Source organism: Harpia harpyja, chromosome 16, assembly GCF_026419915.1.
Source record: "Harpia harpyja isolate bHarHar1 chromosome 16, bHarHar1 primary haplotype, whole genome shotgun sequence".
Taxonomy (NCBI): domain Eukaryota; kingdom Metazoa; phylum Chordata; class Aves; order Accipitriformes; family Accipitridae; genus Harpia; species Harpia harpyja.
The window spans coordinates 22,620,854-22,642,483 of NC_068955.1; the positions used below are offsets into that span (position 1 = coordinate 22,620,854).

Sequence of the window (21,630 nt, forward strand, 5' to 3'; positions counted from 1 at the left end):
GTCTACAGATGAGGGCAGCTCTGCCAAATGAATTATCATGGCCTGGAGCCCTCAGGGTCTTGCAGCCCTTGTGCTGACTTTATTTCCCCTGTTCAGCTCTTGGGTAATTGCTGCAGCCCCAATAACAAGAGGGAAACATACTGGAGACAAGACATATAACCAGAGATCCACACTTGGAAAGGCAATCTGAAACATACTCCAGAGAGCTTTTGGCATGTATTCTATGAAAGCTAACATTGGTACTGTTCTTTTTCTTCCCCCAAGACATATCCTGGGCAGTTTGCTTCAGCACAGCCATAATTTCATATTTTTGCTTAAAAAAACCCCAAACAAACATTAATTTCCTTTCTCACAGAAATCCTGAGGGGAAACAAAAGACAGTCTTACTTCGGTATCCACTGTTCTCTGGTGCCTCACCGCAAGGCGCTTTTTGGTGTCTCCGGCTGATGTCTTTGGGCAGTTCTCGGTTTGAGCAGCAGCAGTGCTGGTCACCTTTCTCTGCTCCGCAGCCCCTCTGAGTCAAGAGTGGCCACAGTAAGGGGACAGGCTGTATCTGGGTGGCTCCCAGCTGGAGAGAGCAGGAAGGCACCGAGACCGGTGGCCCCCTTTGCCCCATGCTCCTTGCTGGGGGCTGCCAGCTGCCTAGAAATGTGGTGGCACCTCCTCGGGCACTGCCAGAGGCCTTGACGGTCTCATGTTGCTGTGTCGGTTCATAGCCTATCTCGCTGCCCCGTCCTTCTGGATTATCCTTATTCTCAAAGCGTCACGAACCCACATCATTTCCGTGATTGCAGACTAAGAGAGTCTGCTTTTTCCTGGTTCATGCGTTTATTCTTTTTTCATGGTGTATTTACCTCCATCATTTTTATGTCCCCATGCATACAAAGGGAAAGTTGTAATAGAGGAAATGCTGCTGTCAAATGTGGCTCAATTTTGTTGGTATAGCCGTATCTATACCAGGGGTTTTGCTGACATAGATAGCTCTGTCAGCCAGTGTGTATACATTTTTTTTCTTGTTCCTCACAGACACAGTTGTGCCATCTAAGTTCTCCCTGTGACCTGTGGGTGAGGAGTAGAGAGGAGGACACGGGGCTGTGAGAGGGAGTGGGATGCCGAAGCTCCCCTGGCAGTCGGGCAGAGTGGTGCCAGAGCTCCCTCTCCGTCATCCCCTTGTGTCGTCCGCCCCTGCTCGACACGCCTGGCCCTGCCGCCTCCCTGCTGGATGTGGTTTTGGTAGTGGTAGATAGGATATTACTTGCGCTCTGAATTAGTCTGGCCCAATGTCCTAACATCCTACTGAAAGTAGAAAATCTTGCACTGATCAAAACACAACCAATCCACTGCTTGTTCTGTGATTAACTTTTATATCTCTGCTGTTCCAGTTTGTGAGCTTGAAATTGTAAGTGTCACTATAGGAAAAGAAAGGCAGGATTTTCAAAGACCTTAAAGTTTGTCCTTTTCATTGTTTTCACTGACAGTATTTTCATAACATCTTTCTAACTTAAATAACAGGTGCCTTTTCTTAAGAGGTACGCTTACTTGCTGGCTGATGTTATCCTTATGGTGTACTTTTTTCCTTTGCTCTTGTGATCCTAACCTAGGAAAACATCAACATAAACTTTCTATTGTTGTTTATGTTGTTTCTAATCTACTGCAACAGAGCTGAAAAATGTTCTTTCTTGTAACCAGTCTAAACAAGAGTCAGGTTTTAATATCTTGTTTATGCATAACATAAACCCCTAGTGACTGTGGCTTAATCATCTACAGTTAGCTTTGAAGATGTAGACTATATGGAAACCTGGGACCTTGTAATAGACCTTTTAGCACCCCTGTTAGAAATAATAGTTTTTAAATACTCACTGTAACCTGCACAGAATAATAATTGGGCTAGAGACATTCTTCCTCAAAACCATTGGACTTAAAAGTTCAGAGTTACAATTTCCAGTGGTGTAGGTACAACACTATTACTTCACAAAAAAAAAAAAAAAGAAAAAGAAAATTTCTTTGTTTTACAACTCACGCCTCTGAAATGCATCAGTATTTCTGATGAGTAGTTTAAGTATATGCTGCATTCAGATGCCTGGAAAACTATGTTTTGTCATTCATTTGAAATACTTGTGCTTGTGCTTTGCAAAATGAGCATCCGGGGGTTTTAGTGGTGCTCACAAGACAGGACTTCCTGCACAGGCGGCAGAATGGTGTGAACCCTGCGATTGCCCGTTTTCTGTTCTGTGTTATCTGAAATCTGGGTTGCAAGAGTTGGCCGAATGGCAAAGCTAGTGCAGCGTGCCTTGGGCCCACCCACGGCTGTGGAAGGGGCAGACGTTTGAGCCTCCATCTCTGGGGTTACGCCTGTGGACCCTTGGGCAGCATCCCATGTTTTATCCATGCCAACACTGTACGCTTGCATGAATGGAGACATATGCAAGCTGCTGGCTTATGTGGTTCATCTTATTTTACTTGTCAGTGTCTTAGTGTATTCCCACAGTAAAACCGGAAAGCTCAGACCAGTAACATCAAGAAACAAGCTGGACTATTTTTAAAGCTTCAACTTTAAAATGTGTGGAATGTGACTTAGTCTGTGGGACGGATAAAATCCTACAGATAGGTCATTTTATTTTATGCTTCCTGTGAACGTAGCTAAAATATTTACTGTAAAGTGTTAGTGTCCTTGTACACGTGCTTCCAGCTATATTTTATTGTGGGATGATTCCAGATGTAGCAGGTTAAATCGGCACAGCAGCACTTGTTGGAAGGCTTATGTTTGAAATGTCTCATGTAACTTCGGCAAAACAAGCCGATAGCATGTACGGTAACCTTGTAAGTTCATAGGCACAGAGTGTCTCGGTAGGAACTGTTTTGAATTCCATACTTGGCCCGAAAAGTTATTCTGCAGGAGTTCTGTGGAAGTCAGCTTTTAATAAAAATACAGAAAAGTAATCTGTCTGTTTATAAAGAGAGACTGTTTGTGAGGCTTTGTTCAGAAGCAATTTCTGTTCATTGATGTTTCTGTTAGGATTGTGCATCTTAAGAAATGTGTTTTCTATTTGTCACCAACAGAAAACAAGTATTTTAGGCAAATGTACTTTTGTGGTTTTTAACTAGTTTTATAAGCAAAGCAAGGGAGAGATTTGGTTGTAACCAGAATCACATTTAAAATTTTTTTTCTTCCTTTTATGTCAGTTCTGGGAAAACATGCAAAGAAACCAAACCACCAAAAAGCTATGTTTCCTCCAGATAGAAATATTTATATTTTAAATGGTCACCATGAAAACAAAGTGCCTAATGTGAGTAGAAACTAAGTTGAAAAACCTAGAAGGTCCTGTAACACGGCCAGTCTCACTTGAAAATTTCACTTATTGTAATGGTATTGAGATTTTAGACAGTTAGGTCAGGGAAGAGACAGCAGAAATACTGTAGGTTTTACTCATGATGAGGAAGGGCCAAAGTAAATGATTACTACAGATGCTGCAGAATCCAGTCTTCTCTTTCTGTTGGTGTTTCTAACCTTAGGCAAACAATAAATGTATTGTATCCTGCATGCCAAACTGAAGTCTTAATAAAAGAATTTATTCTCAGTAAACATGGCAGAATTAGGGCCGTATTGAAAATGGAATCAGGATTAGTGGTATTGAAATGTGAGGAATTTAATTCTTTTCCAATCTCCCTGAGGAACATGTTCTCAAACATTAGAAACAGAGCATTAAGGGACTAAGGAAGGGCTTAAGTGCTGCAAGTTTGAATTAAAATTAGGGTTGTTCTCTCTCCAGTGGGACAATAAAGCCAAAAAATAAGCCAAAAAAGTGTTTTAATATTTAGTATACTACCTCAACACTACTGACAAGCAATTCACATGGTACCGCTGTCAAAAAATTTAAGTTATTTTCATTTAATGACTCCTATATGTCAACTTTATTGCTTGCTTTGTTATGCTGAAAGGCTTCATGTGCAGACGTGAACCAGCTCCATACATCCATTGAACTAGTGATAATTAGTGGAATTAGCCTGACAGTGGAGGCATTTTTTCACTATTCTCAAAATCATCTGCAGTAAGAGAGCTTGTTTCACTGACAGGAAAATCAGCCAAGACTTGGAGGCATTTGCTTTCATATGTATACAACTGTACATGCACTATTGCTTTAATTTCTACTTTCTCTCTGTCCCTTTTGCACTGCTCTCCTTTAAGTTGTAAGAAGATCTTCACTTTCTCCTTGGGTAGCCATGAGGCATGAACGGCACTTCTCAGCTTTTCTTATCTGACATTCCTATTTGCTCCCGACTGGAGGCAGAAAGGAGCTTGGACTAACTTATTACAGTAGAAGGGATCATCAAAATGCAACCCCTCTTCTTCCCAGTGTCTGTGCTTTGTGTCTGGGAGCCCTCCAGAGACTCCTGTAACACCACGGGAAGCTGCATGGAAGGCCAAATTCTTGAATGTGCTTAATACATCATGCACGGGACCTAAAATGACAGTTCTTGTTAGCTGTGAATCTAACCCATGGATGTTTCAGTTCTGACTTAAAAGAACTGTGTGTCCAGACTATTTCCTGCTCCCTAATTCTTTTACGTTCTGTGGCCCAAATTTTTATTGGGGTCTGTACCACTTCAGTAAAGTTTCAAATAAACGTCATTAGATTTTTGGATCATGCTCCCAGAGGAAGTCCAATGGTCACTTTGAAAAGCATAGTTTGCAGTTTCAGCATCAATACTCACCTTGATGAGGCTTTTGGATCTATATTTCATCCCTAGAGTAATCTATTTGATGAAGGAAGAAAAAGGGTAAATGATAATACTCTAAGAACTCAAGTATTTCCTCAATTTTGGAGTTTTTTTGTTGTTGTTGGTTTTTTTTTTTTCCACTGCAGGTAAGCAGTTTATGCATTGTTTCTTAAGTCTTTTGAGACGGTTACAGAACAGGAAACTTTAATTATAGTTAAGAATTACTCCATTCAATTTCTTGTCCTTATTGCATTGTTTCTAGTGAGTTATGTACAATACTGTAGTGAAATATTGGTGACTCCTCAGAAAAAGACGCATGCTTTTCCATAAGCTGCATATACTTAGAGCACCATCATCTTCTCTGTCATCTGTCAACACAGTGTTCATGCCAAAAAAAAGAGAAAAAAATGGTGTTTCCAGCAAGCCAGAAACCCCAGTAACCAGAGTCTCCTGTCTCATCCTGCCTTTCTGACCACAAAATGTGGCTTTTTTGGAGAACATGACCTCTGACACAGTGAGGAGAAATGCTTTGCTGGTGAGCAAATGTCTCTGCTGAGATGCCACTCCACAGCTTTTCAGTGTGGGCAAGATGGGAGTGTTTTGGAAGTTCATGAGGAGAAGATTTTGTGCCCAGAAAGAATGGCCTCAGTCCTGGCTTTGCGGTGTTGGAGGAGGGAAGTTTTAAGGCTGGGGAAGGTGTCCTGCCTGTCCTTCCCAGCTGCTTGCTTCCCCCGTGGAAAGGCGGAGGAAGCCGAGGCTTGCTGCCTGTTTTTGTGCGTGTGTGCATGTGCGTGCAACACCTACTTCCACTGGTTTGCAATATGCCAAAAATATTTTCCTCTCCTTCTCTTTGCCTACAGTGGCTCTTGCTGACCATCTCTTCTGTCTTCTCCTCACCGTTATCAGCCCTGGCACATGCTGCTTTTCTTCATTGGTTGGTTCAGATATGGCTCTACTCTTTTAGCTTCTCTCTTCCCCCCTTTCCTTGCTGGATGGAAACAGCTGAGGCTATAAAAATCTCCTCTCTGTGAGCAGAAAAGATACTAAATTAAAGAGCTTGTGACCAGGCTTACTTATGAATTATGCCAGAATTAACTTTTAAAGATATTTGTGTTATATGAACATGATAACAGTCTTGTGGTGAGCTAATGAAAACAATGGAGAGGAAGTATTGTTTTATAGCTATTAAGCCAGTCAGAGTCTTTGGTAGCACTGAGGCAGTAGCGATGTGAGTTTATATTAAGTAAGAAAACCTAATCTGTCTGCCACTCCCTTAGCTGAAATGTCCAAAGTGGAACATTTCACTGACACTTCCCCACTCCCCGAGAAACTATTCATAATTATTTTGAGAGAAAAGAAAAATACTTTGGTTTTTTCTATTATAAAAACTCTCAGGCAGGTATGGAAGTTGGGTAAAGTAAGTGTTTATCCTTGATTTTAATTCTTTTTTCAATGGGCCTTGAATCCTGGGGTGCCTGTCTATCAAGCTGCTTAAGCCACATTGTAGCATCTTGCACTGTGCTGTGCTATCTTCAGTTGCCCTGTGTTGCCTTCCCCTTGTAATAGCACTCATCTGTACAGCTTAAGCCCAGACATCCATGAGCCTCTCCCCGTGGCAGTCCTCTACCTTCTCCCTTCCTCTAGGAACTTCTGGATCTATTGGCCAGTTTTGGGCAAACCCCAAAACTGCTGTGTAGCTCTGTGTTCCCAAAGCTGGGGCTGGTGAGGGTAATGCTGGGCCCCCCCTCGCACCCGCACTGGGGTAGCAAAGGTAGCTGGGCTCCCCTCTGCCAGCACGCAGTTGTTGGAGGGGTTTGCTCGTTAATCACTGAGGACTTGAACCTGGAAAGGTGCTGGATGTGCTGAACTCCTTTGGAGTCAATGGAAGTTCACTGCACTCAGTTTCTTGAAAAATTATACCTTCTGGAATTTGGGGCATATAAAATGCTTGTGCTTTTACCTCACAAAGCCACAAAGCTCTTCAGAAAAGGGCATGGAACATACTACATATGAAGTATTCAGAGGGGAAAACAAAAATTTCCTGACTTATTCTTGGCACCAAATATTTAATCATGACATTTGGTCTAAAAAAATGTACAAACTCTCAACATTGCCAATTTATTTTACCCACAAACCAACAACAGACTGATGATGTGCACACAAAGGTTATTTATTTTGAGCACAGCCAGGGAATGTGAGTATTCCAAATGCTTCCTTATATCTCCCCATGGGATCTCTTTAATAAGTTGCATAATATTTTTCTGTATTAAGAGGATTGCAAGATAGACATGGCAGGTCTCTTCTTTACTTAAATACACTGGTTATGTTTTCTCTTTTCTTCTTTGAAGGAAATGCAAGCAGAGAATGAATAGTTTGTGAGCAGTGTTAAATTAAAAAGCATAACTTCAAAGGCCTTTCTAACAATTTATTCTAAAACTATCAGCCAACAGATGATGTTCCAAGCAAAATAACTAATTATGTGGGAGGTTAGGCAAGCATTGATTTAGTTTTTGGTTTCTTGGACTGGCAGATAATTCTTTAATAGCAAGAAGAAGAATATATGACTTAAATCTCTGGACCTGAGTCCAGGTAGACCCTCTTCTGAGGACAAGTTTATACATAACCTGTAACAATTTTCTTGGAAAATGTGAAAGCCACTTGGATATTTTCTGTGCACCTTGGCTGACTCTAAGATGCTCCCCATTAGAGATTGAGAGCAAGGTTAAAGAAGGATAAGGGAGTGCCACAATGAAAGTATTTTAGTTCTTTCAAACTTATGTTAATTTTGAATAGCATTACTTTTACAGAATGTAAGGTTATTTAACTGGAATATCAGGCACAGTTTGACAGTGATCATGTTACTAGGAAAAGCCAATGGGGCTTAGTGGGCCAAACATCATTACTTTATATTATCAGCACATGACAAGGTAAGACTCCAAACACATAACTTTAGCATTTAACATGTGGAGACGTGGAGATAAAATTCCTTTCTATGCACTAGAGCACCAAACCCTTTCTCGTTTTGGCAAGAGAGTTAGAAAAAGGGGAGCTCTCTGTGGTTACTTGTTTTCTGTTTCTTCAGTGCTGGTGTAACTTGTAATAATGTTTCTGCCTAGCCTGTTTTGTGCATTTGCTCATTGCAAGTAATTGTGCAAATTCTAAATTGCTCTGGCTAAGCTGCGCTTTTGGCCCTAGCTTGTGCAACAGGAGAAAATTCCCTCAAATCGTGTTGACTTTTGACGTCAGGTTTCTAAGAATTCTTAAGACCAAAACATTACCAGAGATGTACTTGCTGTGACATAAATTCTGCTTGGGAAAAGCATCTGGACATTGGGTTTTTCTTCATCTGTTACCTAGCACTTATCACTGAACAAAAATTAAAGAAATCCTCTTGCTCTCAGTGAAGCTGGTTGTTTTTGAAGCAGTAGACTTGAGTTTGTAGGGTTTTTGTAAGAGTCTTTGTGAAGTACATGTCATGACAGCGCACATATGTTGTGTTTGTTTGTTTGTAACACTTGGATGCCACTACTAACTTTTTGTACCTGGTTGTCCGGTCACCATATGCTGTGTGTTTGTGTTCATATTGGATATGCAGTGTGTGGGTTTAATGTTCTTAGGCAGAACCTGCTTTAACGTGACCTGTGTTTGTCTTTTCTAGGAATAACATGCTTGGAAGTACTTGGTAGTGTTGATTACCTGTACCCCAGCACGAGAGCTCCAGCTTAATCCTATTCAAACACTTCTCTCAGAATATGGGGGAGAATGATGATGAAAAATACAGTCAAGCTGGCCAGATATTTGAAAACTTTGTACAAGCGTCAACGTGCAAAGGTACCATTCAGGCCTTTAATATCCTCACTCGCCAACTTGAATTAGATCCTTTGGACAATAGAAACTTTTACACCAAACTGAAGTCAAGAGTGACCACATGGAAGGCCAAAGCTTTGTGGAACAAGCTTGATAAAAGAGCAAGTCACAAAGAATATAAACGTGGAAAATCTTGTATGAACACTAAGGTAAGTGGAGTTCAGTTTTGGATTTCATGGCTTAGACTCTTTTAAACTTGGTTTTCTGCAGAAGCAAGGTTTCTACCATCACATGCAATGTGTCCATTCATGTAACCCTCCCTTTAATATACTTTTTGAAACCATGGCTGGCATCAACTGATTTAGACAAATTTTCAGGTATTTTTGTTCTGCAAGTTTTGTGGAAACACACAGCATGTAAGAGCGTTCTTAAAAGCACTCTGCTTTACAATCTGCCTCAATCATTCCAAAAAAGTTTTCTGCCCTCTTTAGATATCAGCATCAATCAGGCATGAGCTGTAAACTCATGAGGCAGTAGGCTTCATTCATTCCAGGCTCACAAGAACTACTTGCTTTATTAAACGGGGTTTTGCAAGGTGCAAATCATAGCATATTCAGCAGGCTCCTCAGTTTGCTGCTTGGTGCATGCTGTAAGAGACTAGGGCTGGCCGAATGTGTTTCAACAGCAGGTCCTAAACTGTTCTCTGGAAAGTGCTGCTCGGAGGTCTGGGGTTCAGTCTTTGTCACCTAGCATTGGCTCTAGTTATTAAACAACAGCAAAAGAAAATCCTGCACTATTTATGGATTTAAATACTTTCCTGTAACTGCTTTTTCACAAGCAGAATGTGGATAATTATGATATGGTAATTACTGAAGGAGACGGTGTGCTTGGTTGTGGAAAGGGCAGGAAATTATCTTCTCTTCAGCAGAGCATGCAATACCGTATTTTGATAGAGAGAACCACTGAACATTGGTATAAATCTTGTTGACAAAACTGTACAAAATACTCTAGTTCATGCCACTTGTTTCATCTAGCTATCACAGAATATTTTTAATAGCTTTGTCTCAAAGCAATTCACTTATTTACTGCTGAGTGACGGCTAAAAGTTGCCCCAAGAAGGGTAAGGTTTAAGAAGCTACTTGACTGTATAGAGGTAGAACAGAGAGGAAGGGCACACTGGAGGGTAACTAGACACCAAACTGTGGAGGAATTTTTAATTAAAACTATCATTGAAGTGTTATTTTTATGGACTCAGTAGACAAGCAGTGTTGAAAGTCTCTTTTTCTTCTTGTTTGCATCGTTGCATTGAAACTTCTCAAAAGCACCAAGGAGGACACCATGTTGTTACCTTCAGTACATATAGAGGCCTCTGCTTTTATTTATTCACTTTTAATAAGCTCCCAATGATTATTAACTCTTTCTAAGGTAATAAATGTCCTTACTACAGTTTTTGTTAGAAAATGAAGAGTGCCATTACAGCTATTTGCACTGTTTTCCTGACAGCCTCTGTTTTTCTCCTTTCCTTTTCCCCTTTGTTTCCCTTTTTGACCTGTGCTTCCTTCCTCCCTTTTGTTCTTTTGAAAAGGCCTCGAACGTATGTCATTGAGCATCTTTGTGATGAAAACAGACAGGAAGGGGAAGGAATGAAAAAGCGTCTGATGAGTAACAAATTATAGGAGATATTCCACATGCACCTCACCTACACATACAGCCCCAGGTCCAAATTTCCATGGTTAGTTTGAGGAAGTATTTGCAACACAAAAAAGCAGTTTTAAGACCCATGTGAAATATAAAAATGAAGCCCTTCTCTCTCAAGTGTGACATTACAAAGCCAAGGTCTGGTTCTGCAAAGTTCTTAAGCAAAGTGATTAATTTTTATATGTGGTGAGAATACTCATGGAAATTGGTTGGTACATAAAATACAGCCTGTGTAATGCTTTACAAGGTTGCCAAGCAGGAGGCTAATCAACACCTTCTGCAGTGTTGAAAGTATGGTATTACTACTCTTAGAGAGTAAAGATCTATTTGGAGTGGCATGGTATAAGTATTTGCAGAAATTAATGGACATATCTATGATGCACATATGATCAAATTGTAAATGAATATAGAATGTCTGTATGTGAACAGTGTGTGTATAGATATTCTGTGAAATACTTGTAGATGTTCATTATGAACCTGGTCTATGCCCAGACCTGTACTTCACTGTGTCATCACTGATTTAACAAGAGAAACATGAATCTTCAGATTGCTGCAAATGAAAGCAGTAACCACAGTCTGTGGGGATATCTACCAAACATTCCTCACACGTGAATCACAGTCTGCTGTGAAAGCCTATCTGTGCAACGTGAATGAGAGGAGACATGTTGCGAGAAGACCGCAGACTCCCGGATCATTGCGGTGGTGTACTCTGACAGCCCCACTTACAGATAAGGAATTCTCAGAAATGCTGGCAGTCCAACCAAAATGCCAGTGCAGAGAGAGTTAGGCTACAGTATACATACCATGATTTTCCTTCGGTGCAACTAGTGACTGTCAGTCTTGCATGTTATGCCAGCTACCATTTTTAGTAGTGAAGCAGGCAAACAGGAGTTAGCAGTCTAAGTCCTGACAGTGGTGCCCAGCACGCACCTTTAAGGAGCTGCCTGGGGACTGGTTGAAGTAGATCAGCCTGGAGTAAAAATCTTCTTTGTTAAAGCAGGATCGCAAAATGAGCTAAGTGGATTTGTGCAATTGCAGTTCTGTAAACGAAGCCAAGGTTGCTAGTAGGCATCATTTTAAAAAAATATATGACTTGAAGGCTTTATATGAGGTTGTGGCCATGAGCTCTGTAGCTGAGTCTACAGCTCACAGTTCTTCTCAGATGTGGCTTTGCAATCTGTTTGGTTTCTTGCAATCTTCCTAATCTTTGGAGGAGATAAAGGAGATAAAATGCAATAGGGATCAAAACTACTCGGAGACTTTTTTTTTTTTTTTAAAAAGAACCTGCTGCCTCACCCAAAAAATGTTCATTATTTTGCACAGTATTTGAGCTGAATGCTGTACTTGTTGATTTTTGTGCTTATAAACTCTTCAACCACACTTAAGTTACTCATTACAATATACACAAGTTTTATGCATACATAACATTCCACTCCAACTAAATAACAATAATCCTGTGTCTTAACTGGTCTTGAAGAACATTGCCAAATATGGCCTTCAAAGTTTCTACAATGATATGATTTTAAGCTGCATGAAAAAAAACGGTTGAACAATTTTCAAGAAGTTCAAACCCACTACTATTTCACAGTTGCCTTACTGTGGACATTATTTTCTCTTTAATTCTTTGTAGAATAAAAAAACCACCCCAAAATAAAACCAAAGTGCTGTAGAAAGACATGCACAAAATTGGGCCAGAAACAAACTTTTTTTGAAACTGTAGGAATCCACCTGTATGTATGGTTAATCTGTATGAAGCATATACTTCCTTCCGTCACAAACTTGTAATATGGGAATGAGTACTCTTCAGAATTGCTGTTTCTGGAGCTGTGGCACTTGCACAGTTCACCAGTATTAGAATCAGAAGCCTGTCCTAAGTAGCCAAAACTTTAGAAATCATACTGTGATTTTTTGCAAATATGTCTAGAAAAAGAGCACAAATTTATTATCCTGGCAAAGTTTCTCTCTCATTTTCGTCTTTTACTAATCAATGCAGAGTAGCGTGCTCGGAATCTGTAATGATTATTTGTTTCTTCATGGAATGAAGCATAGTTAGACAATTGAAGAAGATTAAAGGTTTAACATATGTTGTTCACCATGCTAGCAGTTTGAACGTCTCTAAAGTTTCGAACATGCAAAATGTAATACAATGATGAACAAGAATTCATTCAGCTAGTTGCAGAGTGTATTCAATAGCCTTTTTAAGACACATGTGAGTGTTCTCTAACCATTTAGTTGAACCTCTCTGTATGGAGTAGATTCTTGCACATGATTTACTGGCAGTTTACCTGCATAAATGATATAAATATGTGCATGCACATATAAATGAGGCTCCCACTGATGTTTGAGATATGTATGTGTACGTATCAGAGGGTAGAACCTGGCTCATGCTGTGCACCTGAAATTCTGGCTCTCTCATGACTGTAGATTGATGCTTGAGGAGAGCAGAGATTGCTGCGCGTGAAACATCCCAGACTTGCTCTGAAGGGAGGTGTTGATTCTCTAACGCATGCAAATGTGGTATCATCTTTCCCCTCAAACGTGTATGCTGTTTTTTCAAAAAACATGCATACACTTAAGGAGAACTAAGGAAACTTCGTTTAAAGTGCTAACGTGTAATTATCGGTTGCTTTGGTGGACTCTAGCATTTCTCTCTGGATGTATCAAGTTTTGGATGATGTGTTGCGCATTGCAGGTGGGGCAGTGACAAATTCCTGTGCACAGCTTTGGTCTCCTAAGCATTGTCTCCATTGTAGACCCCACGTTGGGCACAGTTCCTGGGCAGAGAACTTGTACAGTCTGAGCTGCGGTTTCGAGGCCTAACTGGACATTAGCATAAAGCAGGTAAATGAAACTGAGCTAAGAAGTTTTGAGTGCTGTGTATATACATACATACATATGTGCATTTGTAGGTATGCGTATATATAGAATCATATAAATTCCTGAAAATCAAATTAAATGATCTTGAACTTGGTCCTTGTTGGCCGGTCTAGTTTTTCTTGTTCCTGGACTTGGCCTTTCAAAGCTTGTTTTGTGATAGATGAGGTTCCCTTACAAAAACTCCTGCTGGGAAACTTATTCCAAGAGAATGACTCTAAAATTATTTATGACCATGTTTTCAGGGCTTATGTAAAAACACAGTGGCTCTTTTCAGTAGCATCGTGTGCCGTCAGCCTTATCCAGCCTCGGTGGCATTGGTGTGTCTGCTGTAGGGAGGGCTCCAGGGGCTCCTCTGGTGGGGTGATGCTTTAGCTGAGGCAGCATTACAGAGAGCCTGTGGCGTGAGGGGGGGACGGGGGTGGAGGGGAGTCGGGGGCCAGGGTGTGAGTCAGCTGAGGAGGAGCCCTGGTCAGAAATGGGGATGGAGGCTGGAGGTTTTGTGACTGACTCAGCACTGGCTCTGAGCCTCATCTCCCTGTACTAACCGCACTGGTGTACCCGTGAATGATCGAACCTTATCTGCCAAACCCCTTCGTTCCTTTTCATATTGTCTCATTTCCAAAGACTGTCAACTGAATGCTTTGGGAGTTAATAAAACCTGCTTCACCTGGTGGTCTCCTTCCCACAGAGTTGAGAAAGGGAGAGGTACTCCGGGGCCGTGCTGGGTGCTGCCGTGTTACATAGCCGTAGGGTAATCAGCCGGATGAGGAGCGGATACCAGGTCTCTCTCCTTGTTATTAGGCAGAAATTGGCTTCCTACCAGTCCTCAGTTGTTTACAAACATCCTAATCTGCAGTAAATGAGACAGGTTGGCTTCTAGATGTCATCTTCTCCCCTCTCTCCACCTTCCTCTGTAGCGCTAAACAAATAATCGTCTCTTAATTAAGCAAATCGTCCAGCATGTATAAACCTGCTGGTATTGTGGCTAAATTTCCTCCTGAAGTGCTGACATTTGTTGATCCTTCGGAGGCAACTTGGATTTTCAGCCAGGTTTCTCCCGTGGTACAGAAGCCAGTGAGTTTACGTGTTCAAGTGTCATGATTGGTTGTGTCCCTTGAGATAAATATTTTTTTGGAAGAGAGTAATTGAATTATAAGATGAAAGAAGGGAATGCCTGTTGTGCTCCAACTAAAAAAATATCCTTATTACAATGAAAACTTTAACCTGTTTATGTTATAAAGAGTGACTATCTAGATGGCACATCCCTTTTGCTGGACATACTAATCTCTTCAAAATAATAATTGAAATGGGGAGATTTCCGAACCCGATAATCAGGGTTTATAATGAACACACCAAACTTATCTTGGAGGTATTAAATAGCATTGCTAACTCTCTTTATACAATAAAAATGCATTCCTGTGAAGGTCATAAAACTTGAACCTAGCAGTTGACTGCCATATTTATAGGAAGTTTAGTGAATGAAAGGTTGTGACTTTTCACAAAAAGACATTCAGCTGCCTTTTTTTTTTTTTTTTTCCCCTTAATCCAAACACACACACAGTGCTTGAACAGCAGAATCCAGAACCTACTGAGGTGTTGGGGGTATTAATGACCACATATTCTGCTGACTTAAGTGGCACCTAGGTGTGTTTGGTACACTTGAAAGACAAGCTGTTTATTTTGGTATCTATGCTTTGCTTTTGCCTTTTAGGGTAGGACACCTAAAGCCTTGCAGTGGATTTCCATTGTAAATTTATTTTTAAGAATTTTAATAAGTAACTTTTACAGAGTTATTTCAAAGTAGTAGAGGATATGGGACTAATGGGAATGAGTGGTAAGGAAGATTTGTTTGAGACAAGGGGAGAAGCAGCAGATCACCTCTGAACATGCAGTGAAACCGCAGTTGTTGAACATTGTCTATGCATTCATTTCTCTAAGGATTTTTAGAGAGGGGATGGGGAGAAGCTTGGGCGATGACAGGACACACAGCAGACAGGGTTCTTTGAAAACAAAACAAAGTATTTGACTCTTGGAGCTGTGTTTTAAACTGAGATTGGGCCAAATTACGTCAGCAAAAGCTAATGTTTGGCATGCGATTTGGTAATGAAATCACTTTATTTTTATTATCCTACAGACATTTCCACAAACACACGATTTTTCAGCTTTATCAGTCATGAAAAGCAATGAAGCCCGGCCAAAGTAACATAATCAGACACCCTAAATAAGACTTTTTTGAGACATTTGGGAATTTTAAAATTTTTTTGGCTTGCGAGATAACAGTAGCTTTACATCTGTACTTCAACAGCGCTGTGCTGTTTCTCTGTCCCTTGCTTAATGGCTTTGCAAGTAATGGACAGAAGGGAACTGTCCCACCCTGACCTGGTTTCCTAGATATTTTATAGAGATTCCCACAGGGAGTGACACCCAGTTACTTTCACACAAAACTCTACTATTGTCACCACAAGTGGCTTAATTAAGTTTGAATGAAACAAAAGGTTACGACAGGGCGTGTTCCTGTAACCGTGGCTTTGTAGTGCTTTTTGGGGGTTTGGCTGCGTGAAGCAGGCGGGCTGTGTGTCCGTCCACGGGGCAGGGTGGTGTGAGTGGGGCGAGGGGTGCTCCCCAGGGGTGCTCCTGCGTGGCCCCCCCGCGCAGCCTGTGCCCACGCTGTGCTCGGGTCCGGCCTTTCTCCCGGCCTCAGAGAGACCCCGACGGTGCCAGATGTGGTTGTTAGGGGTTTGTCGTTAGCTACGTTTCCAGCTTCGATCTCGTAATGTTTGCGTACTGATAAGTGAGGAAATACATAACTTTTGCTACCAAGAGGTGATTAAACACTTGGCTGCTCAAAACCAGATTGCAGACAATAAGGCAATTTCCTGTCTCCTACAGTTCAGGTCCTTCCCGAGGTTCCCATGTTGGTCCTGAGAACTGGGGGTTTGGCGACGTGGTTGCCTGCTCTCTTTCCTCTTTCTGCTGCCAAATCTAATTCTACGTTATTTTCCGTTTTAGGCATCTGTGCACATAGCTTTTAATATACTTTTAGTAGAATGTAAAATACCACAGCTCTAAAAGGTGCTGTATAAGAGGTGAAAGTGCAAAATATTTTGGTAGAAGCTGGTTGTCTTAAGCAAGCGACAGAATTTCTATTTGCATTCTCTCTCTGAAAAGCCTTAATATTGAGGGACTCCATGGTGGAAAAAAAAAATTAACTGGGATCTGTTGTACAGACAAAGTAGAAATTCCCTTTTAATGCCCATGAGATATGGTTAATTTGCTTTACTTTCTCTGCTACAGCGTTTAAAGGTGGTTTGTTTTGTGTCAGTCAGTTCTCAAAATTCCCACAGTCCCTAACATGTCTACACTTAAACACAAAATCTGTTTGTGTCTGCAAACAGCCAGGTTTCTGCAAACTAACCTAGATACCTGTTTGCCACTTCAGGTCTCTAGGATATTGGTGTATTAACCTGTATATCTGATGAAGAGTGCTTATTGAAAAATAATCTGAGTTTGTACTCTTTGGTCTTTTAACCTTTTCCTCAGGTTGGAAATGTTTGGGTGAGTTTAAGCTGTGTTTTGAAACAAACTGGGGGGGGGGGGGGGGACTAAGTATTTCTTTGGTGAAAAAGCCTTTGCAAGGAGAGCTGTTGTCCTGGCAGCTGGTTACATCTTGCTTCAAGTCTTCCCAAACTGTGAGAGTCTGGTAGGTACCCAAATGGGCCTTGGTTTCGTTCTGGGTCCTGGGTGATGGCAGAGGAAAGGACAAGTGTTGTATCATTTCAGCTAACAGAAGAGCTATGCTTTACAGCTACAGAAGTTTTAAATTAGACATACATGAGAGTTGTGGGCCTGTTATACTCACCACCTGGGAGATGAGGGATGAAGTGGGTAATGGTGACATCTTGCATTGATTGTGAATGCTACAGCCAGATATAGGTATCTTTCTCCTTTATGAAGAAATTCGCCCAGCATATGTGAGGGAAGCAGAAGTTGCAATTCTGACTTGACCCTCACAGAGCCCTTGCTTTAATGAGCAAACTTGCGAATATGGTTTACATTATGTCACATGGGCTGCTGAAGAACTGTACTTACAGTGGTGCTAGCAATAGTTTGCTGCCAAACTGGGGAAATGCATTAAGTGGGATTTCGGTGATTCCTGTTGTAGATTGGTACTTGTTATGCTCATTAAAAATCTGGGTGCTGGATTAAGGAGGTGCAGATGTAACCAAACTGCAATGAGCTGCAAGCGCTTTGAAACGTGGGATTAGAATTTTTAAAAATCCTGAAAATTTGAAGAAATGGTCTGAGATCAAGAGGATAAAATTTCTAAAAGCTACTGGAGAATTATGACCCTTATAACAAAGGAGCGCAACACCCAGAAAAAATTGGGAATATGCTGCAGTAAATTATTTGGTGCTTATAACAGACCACACACCAAGCCTGGGTCCATAGGGTGGAGTGCTGACCCAAGGGGAGCTGATCCTGGGAGCCTGTCTAAGGAGGCCTGTGGTGTGTCAGGGACTGGGGCGGTTTCCTTTCCACGTAGTTGGTGCAGGTGAAACCCCAGCTAAAATACTGTGCCCGGTTTGACATGTGTTATAGGCAAGAGACAGATAAACTAGAGCAAGTGCAGAGCAGAGCAGCAAGGATGGTCTTTAAAGAATGTGACCTGTAGAAGAGGCTTAAATACCTTCACTAATCTATGTTAGAGAAGACCCGAAGAGGAACACTTCATAGTTACTTGGAGCACAACCAGAATGGTTATTCATTTCACTTTCTCTCTCTAACAGTCTGCCTAACACTGCTAGATCACATTCTGATTATTTTTCAAAGTTTGCATTTTGCCATGGACAGTTGCTGCTCCTATTTCAGCCCTGAAGAACAGTTTGTTTCCCAAGGTTGTGCCTGTTTCTGCTTAAGAAACCAACCAAGAGATACTGCCTTGCTGGTCTTGCATCACTCTCTGGATTTCATTTGACTAAGATACTAACTTAGAAGGAACCGTGTGGTTATGCTACACTTTGAATTAGTCTTGTGTTGTGTACTTCCACTGCCCCTTTGAATAAGTTGCAAGAGCAGCTTTAGAAGGACCTGTGCAACAGCAAATACTCCTCTCTGTGACTGGTGTCCACCTCCCCATCCTGCCTGTGCTCTCTGCCATCCTCGCTGGATTTACAATTCAGATAAAACAACTGCCCCAGGGTAAATTGCAACTCAGATTAGAAAGCATTGCAAGAGATGGTAGTGAGCTTCCTGCCAAGGGCTACACACCCAGATCATTAATAACAAGTTATGCTGATCAGCAAGTGCTCAGTGGAAGGCAAAGCCATTTCTCTCAGATTATTTTTTTTTTTTCCCTTTTTCTTGTGTTTGTTTGCTTTCTAGCGAAGTAGGAAATAATTGCATGTGGTAGGAATGACAGGTGAGGGCTGTTGTGACCGGTGAGGCTGCCGCTGGCTCTGCTCGCCGCCTGCCTGGCCGTGGGGCTGCCGGGGCTGGGCCAGCTCGCTCCATCTCCTTCTTGGCTGTAGGCATCTGGGGTAGGACGTTCGCTGCCTGTCAGCCCAGATACAGCCCGGGTAGTGGCGGAACAAGCGCAGCCGGTGTTGTTGAGGCAGGTGCCTCTGTCTGAATTTCACCCCGGCTGGAATGTGAAAACAGAGTCATTAATATGTGGCTGTGTAAATAAACGCTGATCTTCTATGTTTGTTTATCTATCTCCCTTCTCTTGTGTCGGATGTTGGTGTAAAAGAGACTATTGCACCTCGTGATGTGCAATTTGCTGCCAAATTTTATGTCTTCAACTCTCCGCCCCTCTTTTTGAAGCATGTTCCTTCTCATGTTTTTTCAACTTTTTTATATTTACTCTTATTTTTCAAGACTCTCTCCTTCAGTAATAAGGGCTCTTATGTACCTTCTTTGTTTTCAGCCAAAAAGGTTTTGGAAATAAGAGCTAGAGGTGCTGAAATCTAATTTTCACTATGTGATACTCTGCCAGCAGCCTGGTTTGTTGGTTCAGTATGAGTGCTGTTAACTTTCCCTGCTACCAGCAACCTTCCTACAAAATGTTACGCTAAAGATACATTTTCTAATTATAGTTGTTTGAACTGTTCAAGTCCATCTTGCTTGTTGACTCTATTGGATGCCATATTGCTAAGAGGTGCTGGTTGGTCAATTCCTAGTGTTTTCAAATTGTAAATAAAAATGTAGAAAGTAAAAGCATTGTCTACCCATGGTAAACTGGTATGTGCAAGTGACCAGTTAAATAAACTGGAAAAAAATCAGGTTATCACTCTTTGGAGCTGTATTTGGCTTTACTGGTTAAGTGGCTGTGAATGCTAGCACTGGAAAATGCAGTGACTTTGAAGATTGCATGATGAGCTGGAAGAAAATAGACCCCAGAAGCCCAGAATTGCTGCTGCCTTGTACAGCATTGCATTTTGACCTCAACTATAGCTGCCATACACTACTGTACAGTCATTCTGCTTAGGAAAGCTAGAAATGATGGGATTAAATTATTCAGCTCTTTAAAAATAAATAAATAAAAAATTAAAAATCTGGATTCTGACTCAGACCTGATGGCTAGGTCTGTATGAGCTCATTTACCCAGTACTGGCTCCTATAAGCCAAGTCTTAATTGGTTGGTTAATAATTCACCTAATATAAAAATGTATTTTAGAACATATTTTAAAATATTCTGTGAAATGACCTTGAAATAACTTGACTCACCACTTACTTTAAAAAGCCAGTTTCGAAGCAGAAGCTTAGCTGATTTATTAGATTGTTGTAATTGTTGTTTAGTTAAAAATTTTAGGTTCAGTGTAGCATTTCATCTCTGTAGACAGACCAGGCTGTAGCAGCAGTGCCTTTTTTTTTTTTTTTTTTTTAAAAGTATATTACCAACTTCTTCCTGTAGCAAAGCCATGGTTGTTGACCAACTTGCCTGCGTGGTTTGGATGCCATAAAGCATGAGAAATCCCTTTCTCTGGGTCTGTAGACAAGTCCTCTACTGGCTGGTCAACCCCTGACCCTGAAACCGTGTAGAGGATTAATTATTTTCTTGCAATTGCAATCTCACGAGTGTCACTACTTGCAAGGCTCCCAAGGCTCAAGGCTTGGTCTCTGCTGTGCTTGGAGGTGAGGCTCTTGGTGCCTTTGTTTCTTCATCTCTGTTCACCAGTTCTCTGTTTCTGGATGAATTGGTTGGGTTTGGGGTTTTTTGCTAAGTTTTTAAGGATAGCCTTAAAGCATTATGTCAGCATGACAGGCGTAAGCCTACAAAAAAAAGGCTAGGTACTTAAATGCTGCCAATTATATTCATGACCGGGATAGTCAGGCAACATTCTTTCTGCAAGGTTTATCTTGTTTTCATTTTGATTGTTTAAGCAACTAGCCAAAAAAAAGAAAAGAAAGCAATCTCTTCTGGGTTTTGGGTGTGGTTGGTTTTTTTTTCCCGTTTTGATTACAACGAAAGACAGGTAAGAAAACAGCAAATATGCTCTTAATTCCAAAGGATGTTAGAGGGTTTATTTTGTGCTTTATTTGAGAAGATTTAGGGGTTAAAGCACTTGCCTGATTTCTGGTGGATAATCTGTTTATTAGAAATAGTATAACATTTCTTGTCAGATGATGTGCAGGTTTTCTTCAGTTAACTGTAACTGTGGTGCAGGGGAACTGGAAGTTTGTAGAGATACTTTTCTGTATTATGTCTACCAATTGCAATTTTTAAAAATTCATTTTTGTAAATTGTTATAAAAGCTCTGAGATCAAGTCAACATATTTAAATATGACCAATGCTGCCTGAGAGAGGTCTTCAGAAAAGCTTCAAAGTCCTGACAGCTTTGGTGCATCAACAAAGAAACTCTTGACCTTCTAGCACACTGAATGCATACAGCCTTTCTTCAGTGTATTGCATAGCAGACTATAAGTTTCAGATGTCTTTCATACCATTGTTTTAATTTCAAACTATGGAAAGGTTTTTATATGCAAATCTAATATTAGTACATATATCTGAGAGACAGAGAGGATGGATGGACAAGTGTGTCCAAATTCATCCAGGAAAAATGAAGGCATGTGTTTTTTTTCCATGCAGAAGCTTATCTTCCAAAAAAGAGAAAAAAATCCCAGTGAAGATGAGCCAAATGAATGCAATAAATGTACTAACGTTTCACTTCTGGCATTTCAACCCAATAAAACAGGAGGGCAATAAAGATAGGTCCTCTGATCCCCGGATTGTGCCGCGTCCAGCTGCAAGTGCAGCAACTGCAGGGTGCAGTGCTGGGGAAAGAGCTCTGTCCAAAATCAGCCTAGATTAGGTAGCCTCAAATCCATGTTACAGGCTTTAAGGAAAATAGCAATGGCTCCATTTTTGCCAATTGCCGATACGGGTGCTTTTGGAAGGAGATGACGAAATTGCGTATTTCTCAGGTGCTCAGCTGGGGATACAAAGGGTAAAATAAAATACTGCTGGGATCGAAAGCAGAAATGGACTTGCCATGTTGCGCTTCCTGCACTGGGACAGGGTTTTGTTGC

General features: G+C 41.1%; 1 protein-coding gene across 8 annotated transcripts in view; it reads left to right on the plus strand.

Moving 5' to 3' along the window:
• The first annotated feature begins 1,064 nt into the window (after window positions 1-1,064).
• MICAL2 (microtubule associated monooxygenase, calponin and LIM domain containing 2) overlaps window positions 1,065-21,630 on the plus strand; it is a 122,345-nt gene continuing 101,779 nt past the window's right edge. For 4 of the 8 annotated variants that reach the window (XM_052810467.1, XM_052810466.1, XM_052810468.1 and 1 more), the window contains exons 1-2: window positions 1,067-1,233; window positions 8,378-8,735. In XM_052810467.1, the coding sequence (XP_052666427.1) occupies window positions 8,472-8,735 (264 nt within the window). In that variant the 5' untranslated portion in view covers window positions 1,067-1,233; window positions 8,378-8,471. Of the gene's footprint in view, window positions 1,234-8,377; window positions 8,736-21,630 lie in introns of all 8 variants that reach the window. The other 4 variants (XM_052810461.1, XM_052810462.1, XM_052810463.1 and 1 more) reach the window with 2 other exon arrangements.